General features: G+C 36.1%; 1 protein-coding gene across 4 annotated transcripts in view; it reads right to left on the bottom strand.

Moving 5' to 3' along the window:
* LOC134530397 (neurofibromin) overlaps nucleotides 1–18,821 on the bottom strand; it is a 160,174-nt gene extending 141,353 nt beyond the window's left edge. For 2 of the 4 annotated variants that reach the window (XM_063365180.1, XM_063365182.1), the window contains exons 1-8: nucleotides 18,685–18,804; nucleotides 16,012–16,155; nucleotides 13,682–13,865; nucleotides 10,647–10,758; nucleotides 10,344–10,450; nucleotides 7,090–7,208; nucleotides 6,874–7,002; nucleotides 5,945–6,187 (exon numbers count right to left, since the gene is read on the bottom strand). In XM_063365180.1, coding sequence (XP_063221250.1) covers nucleotides 5,945–6,187; nucleotides 6,874–7,002; nucleotides 7,090–7,208; nucleotides 10,344–10,450; nucleotides 10,647–10,758; nucleotides 13,682–13,865; nucleotides 16,012–16,155; nucleotides 18,685–18,744 — 1,098 coding nt within the window. In that variant the 5' untranslated portion in view covers nucleotides 18,745–18,804. Of the gene's footprint in view, nucleotides 1–5,944; nucleotides 6,188–6,873; nucleotides 7,003–7,089; nucleotides 7,209–10,343; nucleotides 10,451–10,646; nucleotides 10,759–13,681; nucleotides 13,866–16,011; nucleotides 16,156–18,684 lie in introns of those variants that run through there. The other 2 variants (XM_063365179.1, XM_063365181.1) reach the window with 2 other exon arrangements.
* Between the last annotated feature and the right edge of the window lie 1,073 nt (nucleotides 18,822–19,894).

The raw sequence follows: 19,894 nt of genomic DNA, 5'->3' as shown, positions 1-19,894 counted from the left end.
TCGTATTATAATTATTATTCTTAATTTTTATTAACGTGTTGTAATATAATTATAAATCACGGGACTGTGTCTGGGCTGGTGTGATGGTTAGAAAGAGAGGCATGAGAGGCCTGTAAGTGGGAGTGAGAAATAAACAGTGTTTCCCCGCCAACCGAGATAAAGACGGTAATTCCCCCCTGCGTGGGAACTGAGTGGTAACTGCTCTCTCACGGTGTGGGAGAGACAACGAGAATGGGAGTCCCAGATTTTGATGTAAAATTGAAAAGAGACCGATCAAGGGAAGCCCCGAGTTCTGTGTGTACAGGGTTTTTCATGTATTGTAACTTGTTCTGTGATTGGCTTGTATCGGTAAGAGTGAAAGAAGCGTGCGTGTGATTGGTCGGTGAGGTCATGTGACGTCTACTCCCTGCGTGGAAGAGACGGTGACAAGACTTCACCAGTCGTCGGGCGATCGCTGCCAGGCGAGGCCGCGTTTCGGCTGCTCGCGGTTTTTCGTTGGGTGCGGCCGTGTTTGAGGCCGCACATATTTTAGATATTCCAGCAAAACACTTAATCGACGTTATTTTTTATTATTATTAATTCTCATTGCGCGAGCTGCGAGCATTTCTCGACGGGCGAATGTATGTGGAATGAGTGAACAACCTATTTTGGAAGTGTTTGGATTCGTTGGTTCATTCTAGTTTGAAAGAATAAAACAAAAACTACAATTGACGCTTTAAATCTTTTTATTTTTGTTTGTAACGAACCATTACAAACAAACATGCCACATTTACTCTGTGCAATGGACAAACATACCATATTCTCTTAAAGTCCCAATAACAGCAAAATTACGTTAACATTACAGCGAATACTTACCAAACACAAACCAAAGCATAAAGTATCTTACCAAACAATTTACCATTCAAAGTAGGTATGTGATTTTAAAAATTACATTCCAAATATGTAATATGATATTACATAGAATATTCCATAAATTGATATTCTAAAACGGGAAGTTGGTTACAAAAAAACTTTCAATTTTTTCCATGAAATAAAGAATATTACAGATCACTAAAAAAAAAAAATAAGTTATTTTAATTACATCATCATCAACTGTTTCCAGCCTGCGGTCAGGTCAGCCAAGAAAAATACCTCCATCTTCCTCTGTCATTCCACCATTCCACATTCTTCACTTTATTCCAGTCTTCTCTCTCCTACACTCCTTTAACTATCTGCTCTTCCCATCTCCTCCTTGGTTTTCCTTGGGATCTTCTTTCTTTGTACTTCAATGCCATCATTTTCCTAGGCAGCCTCTCCTTTTCCATTCTCTGGACATGGCCATACCATCTTAGTCTCGCTTTTTCTATGATCTCATTCACGTCCTGTACTTCTGCTCTTGCTTGCACTATCTCATTCCTGTTCCTATCTCGCCTCGTAACTGACAACATACTCCTCATAACCTTCATTCCTATTGCTCTGATCTTCCCAGCATCTCTCTTATCTACAGTCCAAATTTCTACTCCATAAGCAACTCTGGGCACAAAGTAGGAATTGTACAACACTTGTTTGCACTGTAACGGCACCTCCCTCTTCCATACTAAATCTCTCACTCTAATAATAATTTAGGTAATTTCTTTTTCTTGCCATTATTTAACTTTGAACCTTTTTTTAAGGTCTCATTATTTACATCTAGTAGTTTAGGAAGCACAGTATAAGCTCAAACTTACCATTAAAGACTTTTTCAGCTGTTGGTAGACATGTCACAAAACCAAATAAATATGAAGTACTTATTTTAGAGATCATAGTATACTATCAATTGAAGGGTTTCTGGCAAAAACAACCAATGTTGAAAAAATTAAATTTTCATGAGAAACAAATAACTTTATAAATGTGATTCTATATTAAAATTACATCTGGGTACTTATCCATACACGTGTATACAAGAAAGAAACAGTTTGTTGAAGTTTTTAATGTTGAAATATTATAATTAGCCTTTTTAAAATTATATAATTTCTGACACTGGTTGTTTCTGCCTACAATTTTGATAGAAAAAAGAAAAAACAATACATACCTTAAATTTATCAGATAATGCAGCAGAAATTCTACTTGTACATGTATATTTGAGACAATGGCAATATGTGGTTAAGTGTAAGAAAAGGCATACCGCCTTAACTTCGCCACCAATAAAGACGATAAATAAATAAATAAATAAATAAATAAATAAATAAGTATCTCAGTTTAGTTAACAAAATTTGTTGATAGACAATGTTACTTTTATGTATTTCTGATAAGTTTCCTTGCTTTTGGTTTTTACATCACACATGATTGAAAACTGAATGAGAAAATAGCACAGTAATGTGATGGTTCACTAAAATGTCTTCACTCAATGCATCCATCACTGTTGTCATCTTCATCTATATCAATATCGCCACTAATATATTCTGGACTCTCTTCCAGCTGTGTGTAAAACACCCTGCTTTCTGGCCTCTGAAGGCACACAATCGTTTTAAGTCCTGCATCTTCGCTGGTGAAAGAGAAATTGGACCACCATACAATAGGGTTAGTTCTATACTTTCAGGAAGCACAGTTTTGTTATGAATGTTGCACTTATACCAGTGGCTAAAGTATGTGTTCCTTTTCAAAACATAGGGGCAGTTATCTACGATTTCCATCAGGCGAAGATTTCTGAGAGTCAGGGATGGTCTTGGCATTTTTAAGAATTAAGGAGTTTGTGCAAGTTTGAAATCATAAAGCATTTCCTGGGCCACAACGATGACATCAAATGGAGATGGTCTGCTGCGACAGCTACTGATTATTTCATTCCAGTCATTTGGTATTCTGGTGAAGTAGTTCTCTTTTTCTTCTCAATCAGTGCAAAGTCTTGATCATTTGGAAGAAAGGAGTGGCCCCTCATCGGAAAAATGTGAGTTACTTTTTTGAAGAGATGGAGGCAGTGAACTATTATGTATTGGAAATAGACCATTGTATGATTTTTATTCTGTCCAGAGCATCCATCACTCAGTAGAACTAGATGATCAGCAGTGATGGTTTTGCTATTAAAAAAATGTAACAACATGGACGTGACTTCATTTGCTCCCTTCCTTCCTACTGTGTCTGCATAAACATACATCGTAGCACTGTAGCGGAGGGATAGCAGTGTCTGTTTACAGTTGCTGAGATTACACGTTGTGGACTGTAATTCATTCCAGTTGTTCCTTAACTATAAATAATTTTGAGGCTGTCTGTTCTGTAATTAAAGGCCAAAAAAAAAATTACTGAAATTACTTTGACCTTGCTGTGTTCCGCTATCTGCCCATGTTGATTACCAGATCCAAACAAGTTTTTTTTTAAGTTGGTTCACACACAACTGCAAAATGTATTTTGAGTTTGTGTTAATTTTTTTATGTAAATTTTTGTTTACTTAAAATAGGATACATGTTACAATCAATGGTGTACTACATTTGCAGAACTTACTTGATTTTATGATGCACCTTCTTGTGACTTTTAAAATCTCATAATTGGGTACAGCATACAATCCATCAACAAACTCAACACTAGGAAAGTATAAAAGGTTATTTTGTGAGGTAGTAATTCAAGATGTGGTACAAAAGACATTGGTAGCTAGTCAACTATCACTACACAGGGGCAATATTTTATGGTTAATTGTGATAAAACCAAAATTTAAAAATCAATTTCAACTAAAACCATGAATATGTTATTCTGTACACTTTAATATTTATAATTTATTATGAGTAGGGACAGGAACTTTTCGGTGAGTAAAATTAGTGAAAAGCGGTGAGGAAAAAAAAGCGGCGAAATGTATCTACGCGTACCTTTTTTAAGAAAAAATTAAATGAACTCAGTAATGAATAGTCAAAATGTTTAGAACTAATATTTAGAAATGAAAAACCCTTCAAACTTAAAAGTAGCTACTCTTCCAGAATGTAAAAACTTTTGGGTTTAGAGGGAAGGTTTTTCAATAAAATATATTCCTAACAGGTGGTACGCTAGGCCAAAAAGTTAGGTTTCTTTAGTTTTAGGTTTGGTTGAGTCTTATTTTATATTTGGTAAGTTTAGCTTAGGTTAGTTTTAAAATGCCCATTTCCAACTAGCTTAAATTGGGTTTGGTTTTGAGAGCTTCTAAATTTAAGCCACTCCATGATTACAGATATTGATGTAGGCATAAATACAAAACTTCAACATATTTCTTCATCCAGCTTAAAATACTGGGGTCCTGAAGTTTGTGAAGTGGAATGTTCGCTTTGAGGAACACCTCAGTGGTCTCCATAGCAAAACGATGCGCTTCAGTTTTCCTTTTTTTTTTGCTTGCTGCGCACAAACACCACTAGTATGCTGCAGTGCTACAGTAGCGGGGGAAGAAATGCGTGACTTTTTGTGCTTTTCACTGCTTATGTGCTTAACAATTGAGGGGTTGTTACCACAATGCCGAAATACCACAACGCCAAACGTACAATAACGCCGAATGTCAAAATTGACCACAACGCCGACAGCTAGAAAACTGCTGTGTACCATAATGCTGAAATAACAACTGAATGAATTTGTGTGTGTTTCTTAAATGTACCTTAACGCCGAAATACCACAATCAAACCTAACCTTACCTAACCTAGCGTAATATAACCTAACCATACTTAACCTAGCCTATCCTAACATAACCTAGTCTAACCTAACCTAGTCAAACCTAACCTAGTCAAACCTAACCTAGTCAAACCTAACCTAGTCAAACCTAACCTAATCTAACCTTTGTGGAAGTCCTGGAATGACATTTTTCGGCTTTTATGTATTTCGGCTTTTATGTATTTCGGCGTTGTGGTACACAGCAGTTTTCTAGCGTGCCGGCGTTGTGGTCAATTTGGCATTCGGCGTTATTGTACGTTTGGCGTTGTGGTATTTCGGCGTTGTGGTGCGTCCCCCAATTGAGTCTCTACGGTCCCAATTGACTCTGCAATTACAGTATTTACAAAATAAAACTGCCTTATCTGTCGAATAGAAACCATCAGAAGAAAATTCTTAAGCCCTATCTAGTGTGTTTATGTCATACTTCGTTCAGTTACCGCAACGAATAGCCACCGAACAATATTAAATGCACGCATGTGCAGTAACCTAACAACCGAAGAAAAAAAAATCACATACATCCATCAATTTGTTTGTTGCAGTTTAAAATTGCCTAAAGTATTTTATGGCTAAGTAAATTATGAAGAAAAAACACTTTTAATTTTCGTTGATATCAAAATTTACGCGTTCTGAACGCGGTATCGTTTTTATCTACCGAACACGCTTGATTGTATGACTAAACAACAATTGATTGTTCGTAAACGTTCATGTTCTTTCTCGCATTCTCGCACTGCTACGTTGGTAACACGTTTATTGAGAAACACATTTTGTTTTGATAACTTCATGGCACGAGAAACAAATGTTGAAGCTTGTAATGTTAAAATGCAAAATATAAACGGTCCTGGATTACAGTCATCTGTGGTCGTTAACCTCGCCATGATTTATTGCCACAGAATGTGGTTTTTGTTGTTATGGTTGGAGAAAATAAATTGTTTACCTAGTTTTGCCTAGTAATGTTGCCGGCACTGTGAAATGTATTTTTATGTAGTGTTTTATTTTTTATTGGTGCGCTGGTGTTAGGAACGGAAGATGAATTATATCTAAATTATATGTGTTTGTGGCAATTTAAGCTTCAAATAACGAAATTTTGACCAAATTCGCGACGAAACAGTGGAAAATCGCAAAATTCACATTTTCGTAAAAAAAAAAGGGCCAAATGCGCGAAATAACTACGGTGATTCGCGATCGCGAAAAGTACCTGTCCCTAATTATGAGTTTTAATTGAAGTGTATTTATAAAACTATTTACTAATTTTGTTCCCAATAATACGTAGTTATTCAATGACACATGTGTTCAGGCATCTACTGAAGCCTTGTTCCCTGTCAAGCCTTACCTTCAGGTCGTTGATCACACACTGCACCAGTGTGAAGGCTACGTTGTTTGAATCCAGTATGTTGATGTACGTGGAGGCCTTGCAGAGCTTCACACACGTGACTGCCGCGGCCTCCGTCAGTTGCTTGCTCGTCCCCTGGGGCCCCACTGCCCGCTTCACGGAGTCTATGAACTGCTTTTTCTTTGAGTGGCGTGGAGAGCAAGGGGCACCCGAGTCTGCGTTCACGATCTCCTCCAACACTTTCTGCCACAACACTCCAAATGAACCACCTTGCAAGAGATAGCATTTTTAGCTAATTCAATACCAAAAACTTTGATTACTGACTCTCACCAACAAGCACTCCCCTATCATTGAAGTACTCTGTTACAATTTACAAGAGATAAATACAAAATATTTGCTTAAACGGATTCAGGGTTAACAGTGGCAAGATGCAATATTAAGATGACCAGACCAGATTCAAGCCCGAGTTCTTCAGAATGAAAATTCACCGTCTTATCACTAAGCCACTTGGCTGTTTGCTACATATCATAAGTATGAATATAAAATCTAGCTACATATTACATGGTGATAACAATGACAAAAGATTTCAGCTGGTATTATGAGAGGAGGAATTATGAGTATGCGCAGCTACTTCAATTAAATTAGAACTAATAAATCCATAACAAAAGGATGAAAGTTATGATTTTTAAGAACCTTCTATGTTTCTTAGTCCCAAAAACATATCTTGTTGATTTTTAACTACTATATTATTCTCACACCTGCCTGAAAATACACATGTATTTATTTATTTAATTTATAAAATATAATTTATAAAATTAAAAAATTATCCCCTTTTAAGAAACCTTATATGTTGTGGAAGGTTAACTAACTTCTCCGCCACAACACAGCATCTTGCTAAGTCCAGCAGCCTATGAAGGATCAAGACTTACCGGCGACAACACCAGCAGCATGATTTGCAATGGCCACACGGCAGCCCGGCCCTTCTTGTTGTCTGCAAATGTATCCAGGATGTCAAACAGACCCTCACAGCACTTAGACAACTCTTCATTGGGTTTTTTCTATAAAGAAACATCAGAAAATATTTTAAAAAAATTGTAGAAGACACTAAAGCTCCAAACAGTTAATTATTTTCCAGTCTCACAAACCTGAATGTCTGCAAATTCATTTGGATAAGTGTCCATCCAGTTCCATATTGCTTTCTCTAGCGACATCATTAGAACTATGTGGGCCGACTTCTTAAGGAGGCGGAACTTCTGTATGGTTTCTGGAACGAACAAATGTTCAAACTCAACAAAGCCATAAAACTAACTTGCAAAGCTCTACACACTTCAATCTACAATGGCCTAAATGCAAGCACACAATCAAGCAATGTAAATAATATCTCTGTTAAAATGTTAATAAAATTGATGCACTCTTGATGCATTCAAAAAGCAAAGAATGATTTTAAATTCCATTGTCATACATTAATTTTACAGGTATTCTAGTTCACCATTACCCTCTATACACTAACACTATACTCTCCCTCACTCTTCCTTGAGTCAACTCATTGCTTCTGCCAACTGAGAAAAAAGTTTGCATAACACTCGTTGACTTACAATTTCAACTTCAAAATAATCACACTCAATCCCTTTAGATACATAATAGTTCAGCACTTGAATTTGCTGTCTCAAAAGTGGTTCAGATTTTCGGATATATGTACTTGGTTTTATACCTAGACCGCCATCACATGTGTTAAGGGCATGTGGACCCGGCGACTCTATTCTCAGGGCAGTAACTTCGCCTGTGTGCAGCGAGGCCCGTTTCCCCCAGTATAAATAAAAACACGTAATTACATCCCACGCTATTTATTAAAAACACACAATAAGGTAGGCTCTCGAAGGCGGCCCACACACCTCAGTCCTCTCCCCGCGTGGCCACGCGCACAGAAGACACTCATATGTTAATTAAATAAAACTTAAATAAAACAGTCTACTGCCCGAGGTAAGTCCTGAAGTTAAAGAAAATTATTTATATAAATTAAATAGCCAGACGGACGCGGATCAGCAATAGTCGAGAGTTGCAGACAATGGGCGCATGAGACTCCTTGCCTCAGGCAGCGACGGCGACAGACTACCTTCCGGCGCGCTCTCAAGGCGGGTCCACCACTCACATCCGGCCACCGGTTGTTAACATGTATTTAAATAAAGCATGCAACCGGAAAAGGAATAAACATACATAAACCCTTAATTAAATTAGCCTACTGGCTGAAAACAATAAAATTACATAACTAATTTAAAATTAAAATAAAGTCGGCCTCGGGAATGTTCGTCCTCGTTCTGCAGCTTTCGGGAGCGAAGCACTGACATCACACCGGTGGGCGCGGGCCGACACACGCACACACACATATCCACTACGGCGGGTGGTTTGAAACGCCAGGGTCATAGAGGGTGGTGGTGGGAGGAGGGGGCCAGCAAGGGCGAGACGTGAGGCACATCGGGCTCAGGGAGGACGTAGCCCCGGTCAACGTCAAATTATGTTGACTACATAAAAGTTATCCTTCTTCTTTCCTTTACACCCTTCAGGTTTTCACAACACTTGCAGATTAAAACATCAATACAGCTGTGGCTCAACAAGTGTATGCATCTAAATTCATCTATTCAGCTGTGTAAATAGATACATCTGAAATTATTATTTAAATTTGCCTTATTATGTGTTTCATTGAACCACGAAGAAATTCTACTTCCCTTAAAATACTGATCATGCTTAATAATGTTCAGGGGAAGAGATCTGAAATGAAGTTTACTGATTATTTAAAATAATATGTATAAGTGTACCTATTTACTGTATTAGAGTAAATTAACTGAAAGTTAATTTCAAAAATATTTGAAGTGAAAAGTTTTGCTGAGGGTGCTACATTTTTTGAGCGTTACGAAAATTCCAATCGCATGAGGGGAATAGTTAGGTATGTGGTGGGGTACCAGTTGAGGAAGAGACAGCAGAGGAGAGGTACAAATGACGCAGCAAGCTTGCACACTTGCTCACTTGGTTAGTTGCACACTTGCACACTTGCATACTTGTACACTTGCGTGCTTGCATATTAAAAACTGTACTTACATACCGTATTGGTCCGAATATAGGCCGACCTTTTTTGCCAGTTTTGTCAACCTTGAAATCTAGAGTCGGCCTATAATGGGGCACTAGCCAAAATAGTATAATTAAACACATACAATTCAAGGAGAATCACTTATGGCATAAAAATGTTATCAGATATACAATTCATTGACCTAAAATTACGCCGTACTTACGTGGAATTAGTAGTTTTTCCAACTTAGAAATTTAGTAAACACACTTAACCCCAATAACGTATCATATTTTAAGTTAAGTACACAGATGTGGTCACTTGTAGCACATAGTTTTTAAAAGCTCAGTCTGGTTATTTTTGAACTGTATTAACAGGCTGCTGTAATTAAATTTTCTTGCAAAATGTGGTATTTACAGTAAACAATTAGTAGTAAAAACAGCAATTTTGCCGTAAGTTTATATACCGTAGTATGCTTTATTTACTCTTCTACCACAGGAAAAACAAAATGGCACCAGTGTTGGCAACTTGTAGTTGCTACACGAATAAACAAATACCGGTACATACCAACAGTAACAAGAACAATAAAACCTATTTGCAATATTGGCTGTTTTATGGTTGATTCATACACGTTTTACATGAAACTATTTTGGGTTTTTTACGTCAAAATTAAACGTACCGGTAAATGTTTTTACGTCACAATTTCTATGAACTTAGAAAATGTAGCCATTGCCGTATAAAATGTTGGCACCACTACAAAAGAATGTGGAGATAAACGGAAACACAGCTTATAAATATTTATAATTTTTGTAAGTAAGAATAACACATTTTGTCAGTTCAATAAATACTAACTTAGTTGAAGTGTTACTGTGATAATATACTGCTGATAATCATTTTAGTTAGTTAAAATTTATTTTTCCCTGATTTTGAGTGTGCTGTAGAAGGGGTCGGCCTATTTTCGAGGTCTGCCTATTTTCGGACCAATACGGTACTTGCTCACTTGCATTCTTGAACACTTGCATACTTAAGTACTTTCACACTTGCATACTTGCACAATAGCATATTTTAACGCTTGTATACTTTAAAATATTTTTTTTATCTGCCAAAGAGAACTATGTTTACTATACCTAATAATGTAATAATATAATAAGCAAGAGTTTCCCTTCTGTTGTACATGGACTCCACCCACACATTTTTCTACACAGACTTACTCTCAATTTTATTTTTATATTATTAATGGATGCATTATTCAATTTGAAAAAAAAATTATGTTTACTTAGCCTTAATTTTATTTTAGTTACCATTTTACATTTAAATATTACCACTTATAAGAACACTTACCACTTAGAAGCTTAGTAAGGCGAATAACATCAACATTAATGTGTTGTATCAGCTCTATGTCACTGTAGTCTGGATTTTCCTCATTACATGCACTTAGTTCTTGTAATCTGTGAAAGTGTGTAAAAAGAAATATGTCAATAAGTGATAGCCCAACAGCAGAAAACAATCATCTGGTAAAATTTATATACATTCAACAAACAATACTGACCATCTGAACTAAAATATTACTCTAATTTTTTTCTCATATGACATTGCACATTTGAAGCAATTCATAACATCTAGTGTGTAACAGAAATAATTTACCTGGCAGATATTCTGTTGAACACTGCATTGAAGAAATTTAAACTTAAGGCAAAAAGAACTTTGGAAGCCAAGTTTTTCAGCTGCAGAACATTCAGGTTATCATTTGGAACATCTGGAACAGGTGACAACTGAATAAAAAAACAGATCAAAGTTAAACTAAGTACTAAGTAAAGCATAATTAGCATTTGAATGAAACCTCGCCACAATAAGAACTGACAATGGCAAAAGATACCTATTCCCCAAACCACCATTACTTGTAATTGGCCTAATAATTACAAAAGAAATATTGAAGTCCTTCAAAAAAAAGGTCAGAATTTCACGTCACAAATCATAAATGTTGCACTGCAAGGGGGGAAAAATACATTGGAAAAATATTGTTGGAAATTTAACTACTAAAATAAAAATTATAAATCAGCCTTTATTATTCGTACTTTTAAATGTTTTAATTTGACCATCAAATCTCTACATGACATGCAACTGTGCTGTACTTTTCCCACTCCCACTCCCAATCACTTAAAACCTTCCCCTTTAATGTATTCTCAAATATGGGAACAATTTAATTGAAAAACAACATGCTCTGTTTTTAAACTCCATTAATTATGCTATTTTTGAATGCAGTTGTTTACTGCCTGAACTTCACCAGACAGATGGGAGTGTTGATGCCACAACTAGGGGTGTGCGAATATTCGTAAACACGAATAGTTGCGAATAGTAACTGACGAACTATTCACATTCGTAATTCGAATAGCAAAATTGAAAATTGCGAATACCGTATGCCCGAATATAAGGCGACCTGCAGTTTCAGGAGGCCAAACAAATGTAAAAATAATTTTGGTAGAAATCAATGTGAAAATTCATTAGACATACATTTTGTGTTGATAAATCCTTTTTGCATTTATGTATACCGCATTTAACTTTCCGTTTCACAGCTACGTATTACTATTTAGTAGTGTGTTAAACGTAACAAAGCAAACAAAGAATGCAGCTTGCCGGAACAAAACAAGTGGCTAGCTGCCATGGTGAAGCATACGGCCATGAATAACTTCGGTGACGTGACCGCGAATATTTTTCCATATTACTCTCTGACAGAGAGTCTCTGTCCTATGAATTTTAAAGAATAATCTAAGATAATTATGTTGTTTGAGAGGTTTTTACATAAATAAAGAGTGGATTACTGTGAAATTATTAAAATAGCTTTTGAAGCAACGTACCAAATTCCTGTAAATATGGCGTCTTCGTGCGTGTTCGGCAATGTTAGTTTTACAACAAAGAAATATTCTGTAAAGACAGTTGGCAGCCATGAATTTCCAAACATTACTTCCGAAATGTTTTGTAAACGTAAACAATCGTTCTGAAAATAGCTGTGATACAAATTTTCCGTTAAAAATCGGAAATTAAATTAACGTAAATGTTAACACGCGATTGTACACAAAGTACAAATATGATATGTGTAATAAAATGTTTCCATTTTGAGATGCTTCAACATTCACATTTTTACTTAAGAACAAATATTTTAATTTTCAACGTTAAACAATTGTGAATTACTGCAATATTGGGTGGATTTATCGTTTTCCCCGTGTGAGCTAACGAAGTTTTTGTTAATATAAAAATCGTGAACATTTTGTTTAAAAATGTTTCTACTGTAGCTTTCAGCTTGGAACTAATGTTTGCGGTGCTGACGTCTTGGGTGCGAAAATAAGGCGACTTCCAATTTTCTCATTTCTCGTTTATGTAAAAATGGTCGCCTTATATTCGGACCAATATTTGCATCAAATATAAAATAGATAACAATTATTAAATATTATTATATATGAAATAAAAATTCATGTCCTCAATAACTCTTAAAAATACTAAGTGAACTTTTTTTTTGTGGTTTCATTCACAGAAAATATCTTGTATAAACTAAATATATAAAAACCCGCCATTGTTCAGTGTAGTAACATTATATATATATATATATATATATATATATATATATATATATATATATATATATATATATATATATAACAACTATTCGACTTCGAAACTATTCGCATTCTATTCGAAAATTTTACTATTCAATTCGAAATTATTCGTCCATCAAAATCCACTATTCGCACACCCCTAGCCACGACAAAACCTCCTCTTCTTTAACATAACCACAAATACTTTTAAAACAAAAAAAAGTTAGTTTAAAAGCTAAGGAACATGCAGCCTGTGATGACATGAAAGTGGCCCAGCAGCAATTTCTTCCCAATTACATGTGACCATTTCCCTTCTTTCCTTCAAGCCACATGAACAACTGAGAGAAAATACGAGGACTTGCACTTTCACCGACGATAACAGCTGTCAAGCCGAGGCTCACGTGAATGTGAGCTGCAATGAAAAATGAATCAAAAATAAGAGTGTCCAAAAATTGTAAAGGAGGCAAAGCACGAAAGGTGGAGAATATGCTATCAGCGCAGCACACAACAACAAAGCCTGCCTTGGCATGCTGCACTCTGATAAGGGGCCGTAGCGGGTACAGATGACGCAATGCTGATGATTTGTATTGTGTGTTCAAATTTCTAACGCCAGGAATAATTTTTTTTGCCAGAAGGCAAATGAAAAGACTTTATTTTAAATTTTTAAACAAATGTTTAAGTTGTAGCGGTTAGGTCCGCTACTTTCAAACGGCGCGCGTCATCGCGGGCCTCCGGCACTCCGCTCCCCTCCTCCTTCTCCCTCTTCAAGACAATGTCAATGTTCAATTTTAGGACAAACAATTCTACCACTGAATCGGTGGTTCAGTGGTAGAATGCTCGCCTGCCACGCGGGCGGCCTGGGTTCGTTTCCCGACCTATGCACCATGTTTGTCCTAAAATTGAACAGTGACATTGACATTGTCTTGAAGAGGGAGAAGGAGGAGGGGAGCGGAGTGCCGGAGGCCCGCGATGACGCGCGCCGTTTGAAAGTAGCGGACCTAACCGCTACAAAGTTTTTGTATTCCAAAAAAGTAATTTTGCACAGCATGTGGCTCCTAGCATGAAGAAGGAATAGCACCGCAGGCTCACCAATGAACTGGCAGATCTCCCGCAGCAGCAGCTTGACGTTCATGGCCTCGTCGAACTTGGCGGTGTCCTTGGGCTGGTTGCTGAGGCAGCGCTCCAGCGTGTCCAGCACGATGAGCAGCGACTCGTAGCAGTTGCGCTCCATGTCGGGGCCGTGGGGCCGGGGTCCCGCCATCACCGACAGGAACTGCCACCCACCAGAACAACACAGCTCTCCACTGGCATGCACCAAGCTTAACATCTTACCCAAATAACAGATTTTAAAACATAATTATACTACGCGCAAAAACATAAAATAATCACTTCTTTTTTTAATTTTTTTAAACATTAATTTTGGAAGAATAAATATTATATGTTAACTTGGCAATAACCAAGATGATATTTTGTCATTAGCAAACACTAAAAGTAAAGACATACTATTTCCTAGACTGTCTAGCTCTATGGTGCTAGTGTGCACATGATTTGCTAGCGAAAGTTAACCTCATTACTAACAGGTACATATATATTGCTGAACAACACTAAAATGAACATTTTCAGGAGCCTTTATTAGGAACCACTTTCAGTATCCTTCCACCCATGCCTAAACATGAGGTGTGACCAAAAAATACTGTGAATGAATTTTTATATCATTAACTGCTGATGCTACATCTATTTGAAGTAATAAGCCAGATAGCCTGATACATTGAGATAGTCACTATAAGTTTGAACAAGTTGATACTAGACAATCTGCTTCCAGAGCCGGAAGAGTGAGTTAGTGTTTACCATGTATGTCGCGCATCATGGATTTCGAACGTGTTAACATTAAGTTTTGTAAGGGTCCATTCCAAGGGGAAAAACTGTAAACTCTGAATATTACAAGGGTATATTGTAATATTTGCAAAATTATGTATGGAGAAAAGGACCAGAAAAATGGGTCATCCTACATTATGACCATGTGCCATCAGAAACATTGCATCTGCTCCAAGAGTTTTTGCCTGAACAAAAGATTCCCCATGTTTATCTACATCTGACTTTCTCTCCTGGTTTAGCACCAAGCCAATTCTGACTGACTCCCAAAAATAAAACTGTGCTAAAAGGAAAACATTTTAACACCATTCCCCACATTGAGAGGACCACGACAGAGTCGCTGTAAGGCCCTTCTGAAAGAAGCCTTCCAGAAATGCTTCCAATCATGGAATCAATGTTGGGATAAGTGCATCGCTACCCAAAGAAAATATTTTTAAGGAGATTAGTTCACATTTTATTTGAGCTTATTATTAAGTTTGTAATAAAATTATTCACGATATTATATGATCACACCTCGAAATATTAGCCTAGTGATCCACAGACACATGCTGAGCCAGGAAAAACTGTTACATTGGTGGAGATGAAAATGTTTATGTCACATTAAACGTTTTTCTACTGTACGCAAACAAATGTAACCCAATGTTAGCAGCCATGAAATTCAAACACATGTTTTATTATACATTAAGTCAAGGAACTACTTTTCGTTCATATTTTGACAATCTAACTGGGTGTGTACCAGAGTTTAAAACGTTCTTTAAATCTCAGTTTAAGGGCAGATGTTTTTTAAAACAGTTGATTTCAGAAAAGTTCAATTAAGCCTGAATGGATTGCACTTACTGTAACTTCAAACACGTCGTTGTAACATGCTCTTGACCAAAGAAAAATACACAAACCCCTTATCACCTCACATACTGATTACAATCTGGAGTGAAAAAATACAGTAGCCTCTTTCCATTCCTTTCAATTTTATTTCTCAGTGATGGTTTCTTAATGGGATGACACAAGATATCTGGTCTGCTCAATTTATTTTCCGGCCTATAAGACAATAATTTTATGCAAGTTTCAAGAGCTTACAGCAGCAACTAGTCTTATACAACAGGTCATCTTACATGATGGCATTTATGTCACTGATGCATGTGGTCCGCAAACATAACGGTACTTAAACTGCTGTTGCACTAAGAAGGATGGGAAAGAACTATTTTTTAACAATGAACTATCCAGCTCACGTCTGTTTTCTTACCCTTGTATACGCTTACAAACTCCACCTGTTCTATATATGTCATGCTTAACTTTTTTATATCCTGCAGAGTTTAAAAGTAAGGTAGTTAAAACTATCACTTTCCTTTTATTTATAGACCAACAAAATCCAGTTCTCATGTATTAGATGAAGTTGCAAATTTATTTTCCAATTTTATAACTGAAAAGCTGCCCTCGTCCAGTATGCCAAGTCTTACGCGCCTGCGAATAAAACACAAAGCCATTCCCACACTCAGTAGGCACACAGAGGCATGTTGTCAACACCAATGAAACCTCTAGCATCATCTCACCAGCTCGTTGACCCTCTGAAGTATCTTGGTGAGCCCCGAGATGACCAGGGAGAACCTGTAGCGGCTGATCTGTATCAAGCATTTCTTGTTCTGCTCCTCGTTGATTCGGGAGTGCGTTGTCTGAGGTCCCGTGCGACACGGCAGCTGCAAGCAAAAATGTACAGGTGCGGCTAGAGCTAGCTGCAGGAAGACACCCTGAACCTCACAACAGAGTACCTCAAAACAGTTTGTAAGCATGCAGTTCATTGCCAAACTAAATGCATTATAAACTAAAAAATATAATGTATACATAAAAATTTAAACAGAAATGTGAATACATTCACTAAATACATACTAGTGCATTAAAACAAAACCCACAACATATCATAAAAATACACACACCCACACAACTACTGAAATGCAATAAAAAGTAACTAAACAATCAGCTAGGTATTTAAAATTCATATTGCAAACCCCCTAATTTTTTAACAATCAATATTTTTTCTTTACAATAATGCAGTCCCAGTGAAAAGTGAGTGACACAGGTGTTGCTTGTTCAAATTGTACATCAAGCGATAGTAAATAAATCATTTCTACAAGAACTGCTGCAATCGCCAGCCATTAGTATTGCCTCACATCACTCTTGAAGCCCTCAAGTCATGTTAATAAAGGATATTTTATTCATTTATTACAGTAATTATTTTGTTTTACACTACGAGCCCTTATAAACTGACAGTTTTATCTTGCATGAAATTATATTATAAACTACTGACAATATAGGTAATTGTAAGCTACTTTATTTTCGTACAACTTCCATCACATGTTTCACAAAAAAAATTAGACAAAATAAAATATTAGTCAAACTATTCTCATTAACAATATGTAGAATTCTTCAGTATGCTAAAATCATTTTTTTTTTTTTAAACATACAACATTATTAGTTTCTTCACAACTTTATTAAATCTATTAAATATATTAAATTTGTAAACTTTTCTGCCTGCCCAACCTTCAAACTTCTTTACCATCAAAATTAGAAACAGCTAACTGTAATTTGTAAAATTAATAAATAATATCCTGAACGATATATAAAATTCAAATGAAACTACAAAAAATTACTAAACTGCTATCAATATTTAGATACAAATTCTTTATCTCCATGGAAGTTAGCCCTAACATCATGCTTGACACACTGATTATTTATTATTTGGTACAATAATTGTTTAACACTGTGTCAGCAGATAATGCACATATTACATAGGCTACATTAAAACATCCAGTATTTGAATACCACAATACAAAAGAATCAAAAATGTTCTAAAATATTATTTCTAAAAGCACAAGAATTTGAACAAAGATAAAGATAACAAAAAAATTATAAAATAAAAATTTTAAAAATACAGCACACAAAATACAATTTGAGTAAATTTATAAAATTCAGAAGTAGCCAAAGAGTAAAACAACTTCTGAATAAAAAATTCACTTTTTTTTAATCTGTATTGGTGTTCATTACTAACATTATTGTAATATGCAATTATAACCTTACACCAAAACAAATTTTTAGAATTGCATATGGTGCTCTCAGTTGTTTTTAATTTTATTTTGTTGTATGTGTCTTCGGTAAGTATTTAATGTAAAAATGGTCCACTAAATTTATTTCAGAAGTCTTTTCATCCATTGCATCTTGTACCCTTCTGAATGGTGGAGATGGGGGACAAGTTTCCCAACATCCCTCCCCCTTCAAACACACCTCCCACAAACACTGGATCCATCACTGCTAGTCAGTAACACTTGCTGGCAGTCTTACCAATTTAAAAATATTAGAAAAGTTATTGATGTATAGAAAAAATTGCAAATATAAAGCATAGCATACAGTATTGTTTTCAAACCCTACAAATATATTTATATTTTAATATTGATAGCACAGCACAGCATATTGTAACACAGCAAAATAAACTGTGAGAGCAATAACAAGAAAAGCTGCATATTTATTTACGAAAACAACTTTAATCTATACAAAATTCAATTCAATCATTCTTCATAACAGCCTATTTTAAAGTCAAACAGTTGGCATGTTAGTAAAAAATATAAATCAGCTGATGTATCAACAATTTTAAAACCTTTAAAAAAAAATTTTATTTTAAAAAAATTTTAAATCATGCTTTTGGGTACTACTTAGATTGGTTAGTTAAAATGCCAAGAGTATTTCTTAGTTCCAACTTAATTTTTTTTTTAATATATAGGCCTATATATAAAAATTTGCCACTCTGACCCTGAAGCACAAATTAGAATGAAAGCAGGCACCTCCAAGTATATACAGCATTTAAATTTTAATTTTAAGTAATCTATTAATCAAACAGGAAGTCATATCAGAGATTTATGCTTCCCGAAGCACAGCTGTACAGATTTTCAGTAAAAAAAAAAAACTATCATACATTGATAAAAAAAAATTTGCCCTTTTAAAATATTATCAACATACATCTCTGATTTATTTTTTAAAAAGCCCCTCAACTATACAATCATTGTTAATACAAATACAATCATACAATAATGTTTACTGATCATTTTAGAAAATATGAATTCCTTTCCCTAATCCCAACTGGGCCCACCCCATTCATAAACTGTATTATTGATTTTTTGTTCAACACACACAAATTAGAGCCTTATAGCACATAAATAGAAAATTTATTTCTTTACCTGCTCTTCAAAACGAGTAATTAGAGACGAAACCCATTCCACAGGCTTCTGTGTTGCCATTTCTCTTTTTAAACACTACCATTCATAAGACATAAACTCCACTTATCATTTTAGCGCCATTTTGTCACGGCAGCTACATTTAATTCATTCATAAGAATACAAAACAACTTGCTTCCGATACAAACAAAGAGCCATTATAAGGTAGACGTTCCTTATTGATTAATAAAATGTATAATAAAATTAAAAATAAAAATAAAAAAGGTGTTGTATTTGTGGAGAAAAGTTATATAATTATAACATAAAAAGGTAATTAAAACATTGAGGAATATTATTCCCTGGAGATGTTGTTCTGTGTAACGTAAACAATAAAAAAATTTCCTGCAATCGCAATTGGGCTTTCTCCCCTTTTATTCGTATCCTCAGGCCCCTTTTATCACACACCTCCGACATTCCCACCTCCTCCCAATTCCACTCTCTCCCTTTTAACACGTAGAAAGTGTACCTCCCTCTATCCATATGCCTCCATTCACTCTGGATCTTCCTACTGTGATCTCTCCGCAATTTATACCCAACTTTTGTGTTCACTAGATCCCAGCTTTCCTCCGCCCCCTCTTCTTTAATCACCTTAAACAGCTTGAATAACCTTTCTACCCTTCTCCAGTAATGTAATGCTTCCCAGCCCATATCGCTACCCCAAACACATACCCCTCATCAACCTCGCTGCTATAAGCTGTACCTTTAGCAACTCCCTTTCCGGAGTCACTAGAAATGAATACAAAATCACGGCCGCATACTCAAGGATTGGCCTGACCCATGTGGAGTATGTCTTTCCCTTACCTACTTCTCTGCTCCATGTAGGGTCCTGCAGAGCAAACCCAGCGCCCTTCTTCCCTTACAAACAACCTTCTGAACCTATTTTGCCAATCGCAGGTTACTTTGCAGGGTCACCCCAAGTACTTACAATCTTCTCTCTCCTGTATCTCCTACCCTTTACAGCTATACTCATTCCTGTTTACCTTCCTCTTCCTTATGAATCTAATCACCATTGTCTTTCGAAAATTCAAAACAGCACCTGTTCTCTTCTATTCATCTTTCTAGACTGATCATATCCCCATAAAGATGTATCCCATCTACCGTGCCGTCGTCCGGGGTCTCGGGCTCGAGTCCCGGTGCGGCTCCTAGCGGGAATGGCTGTTGTCGATGTAGTGTT

Source organism: Bacillus rossius, chromosome 3 (assembly GCF_032445375.1).
Source record: "Bacillus rossius redtenbacheri isolate Brsri chromosome 3, Brsri_v3, whole genome shotgun sequence".
Lineage (NCBI taxonomy): Eukaryota > Metazoa > Arthropoda > Insecta > Phasmatodea > Bacillidae > Bacillus > Bacillus rossius.
Note: the sequence above shows the minus strand (reverse complement) of the source record. Positions and strands in the feature narration are given on the sequence as shown.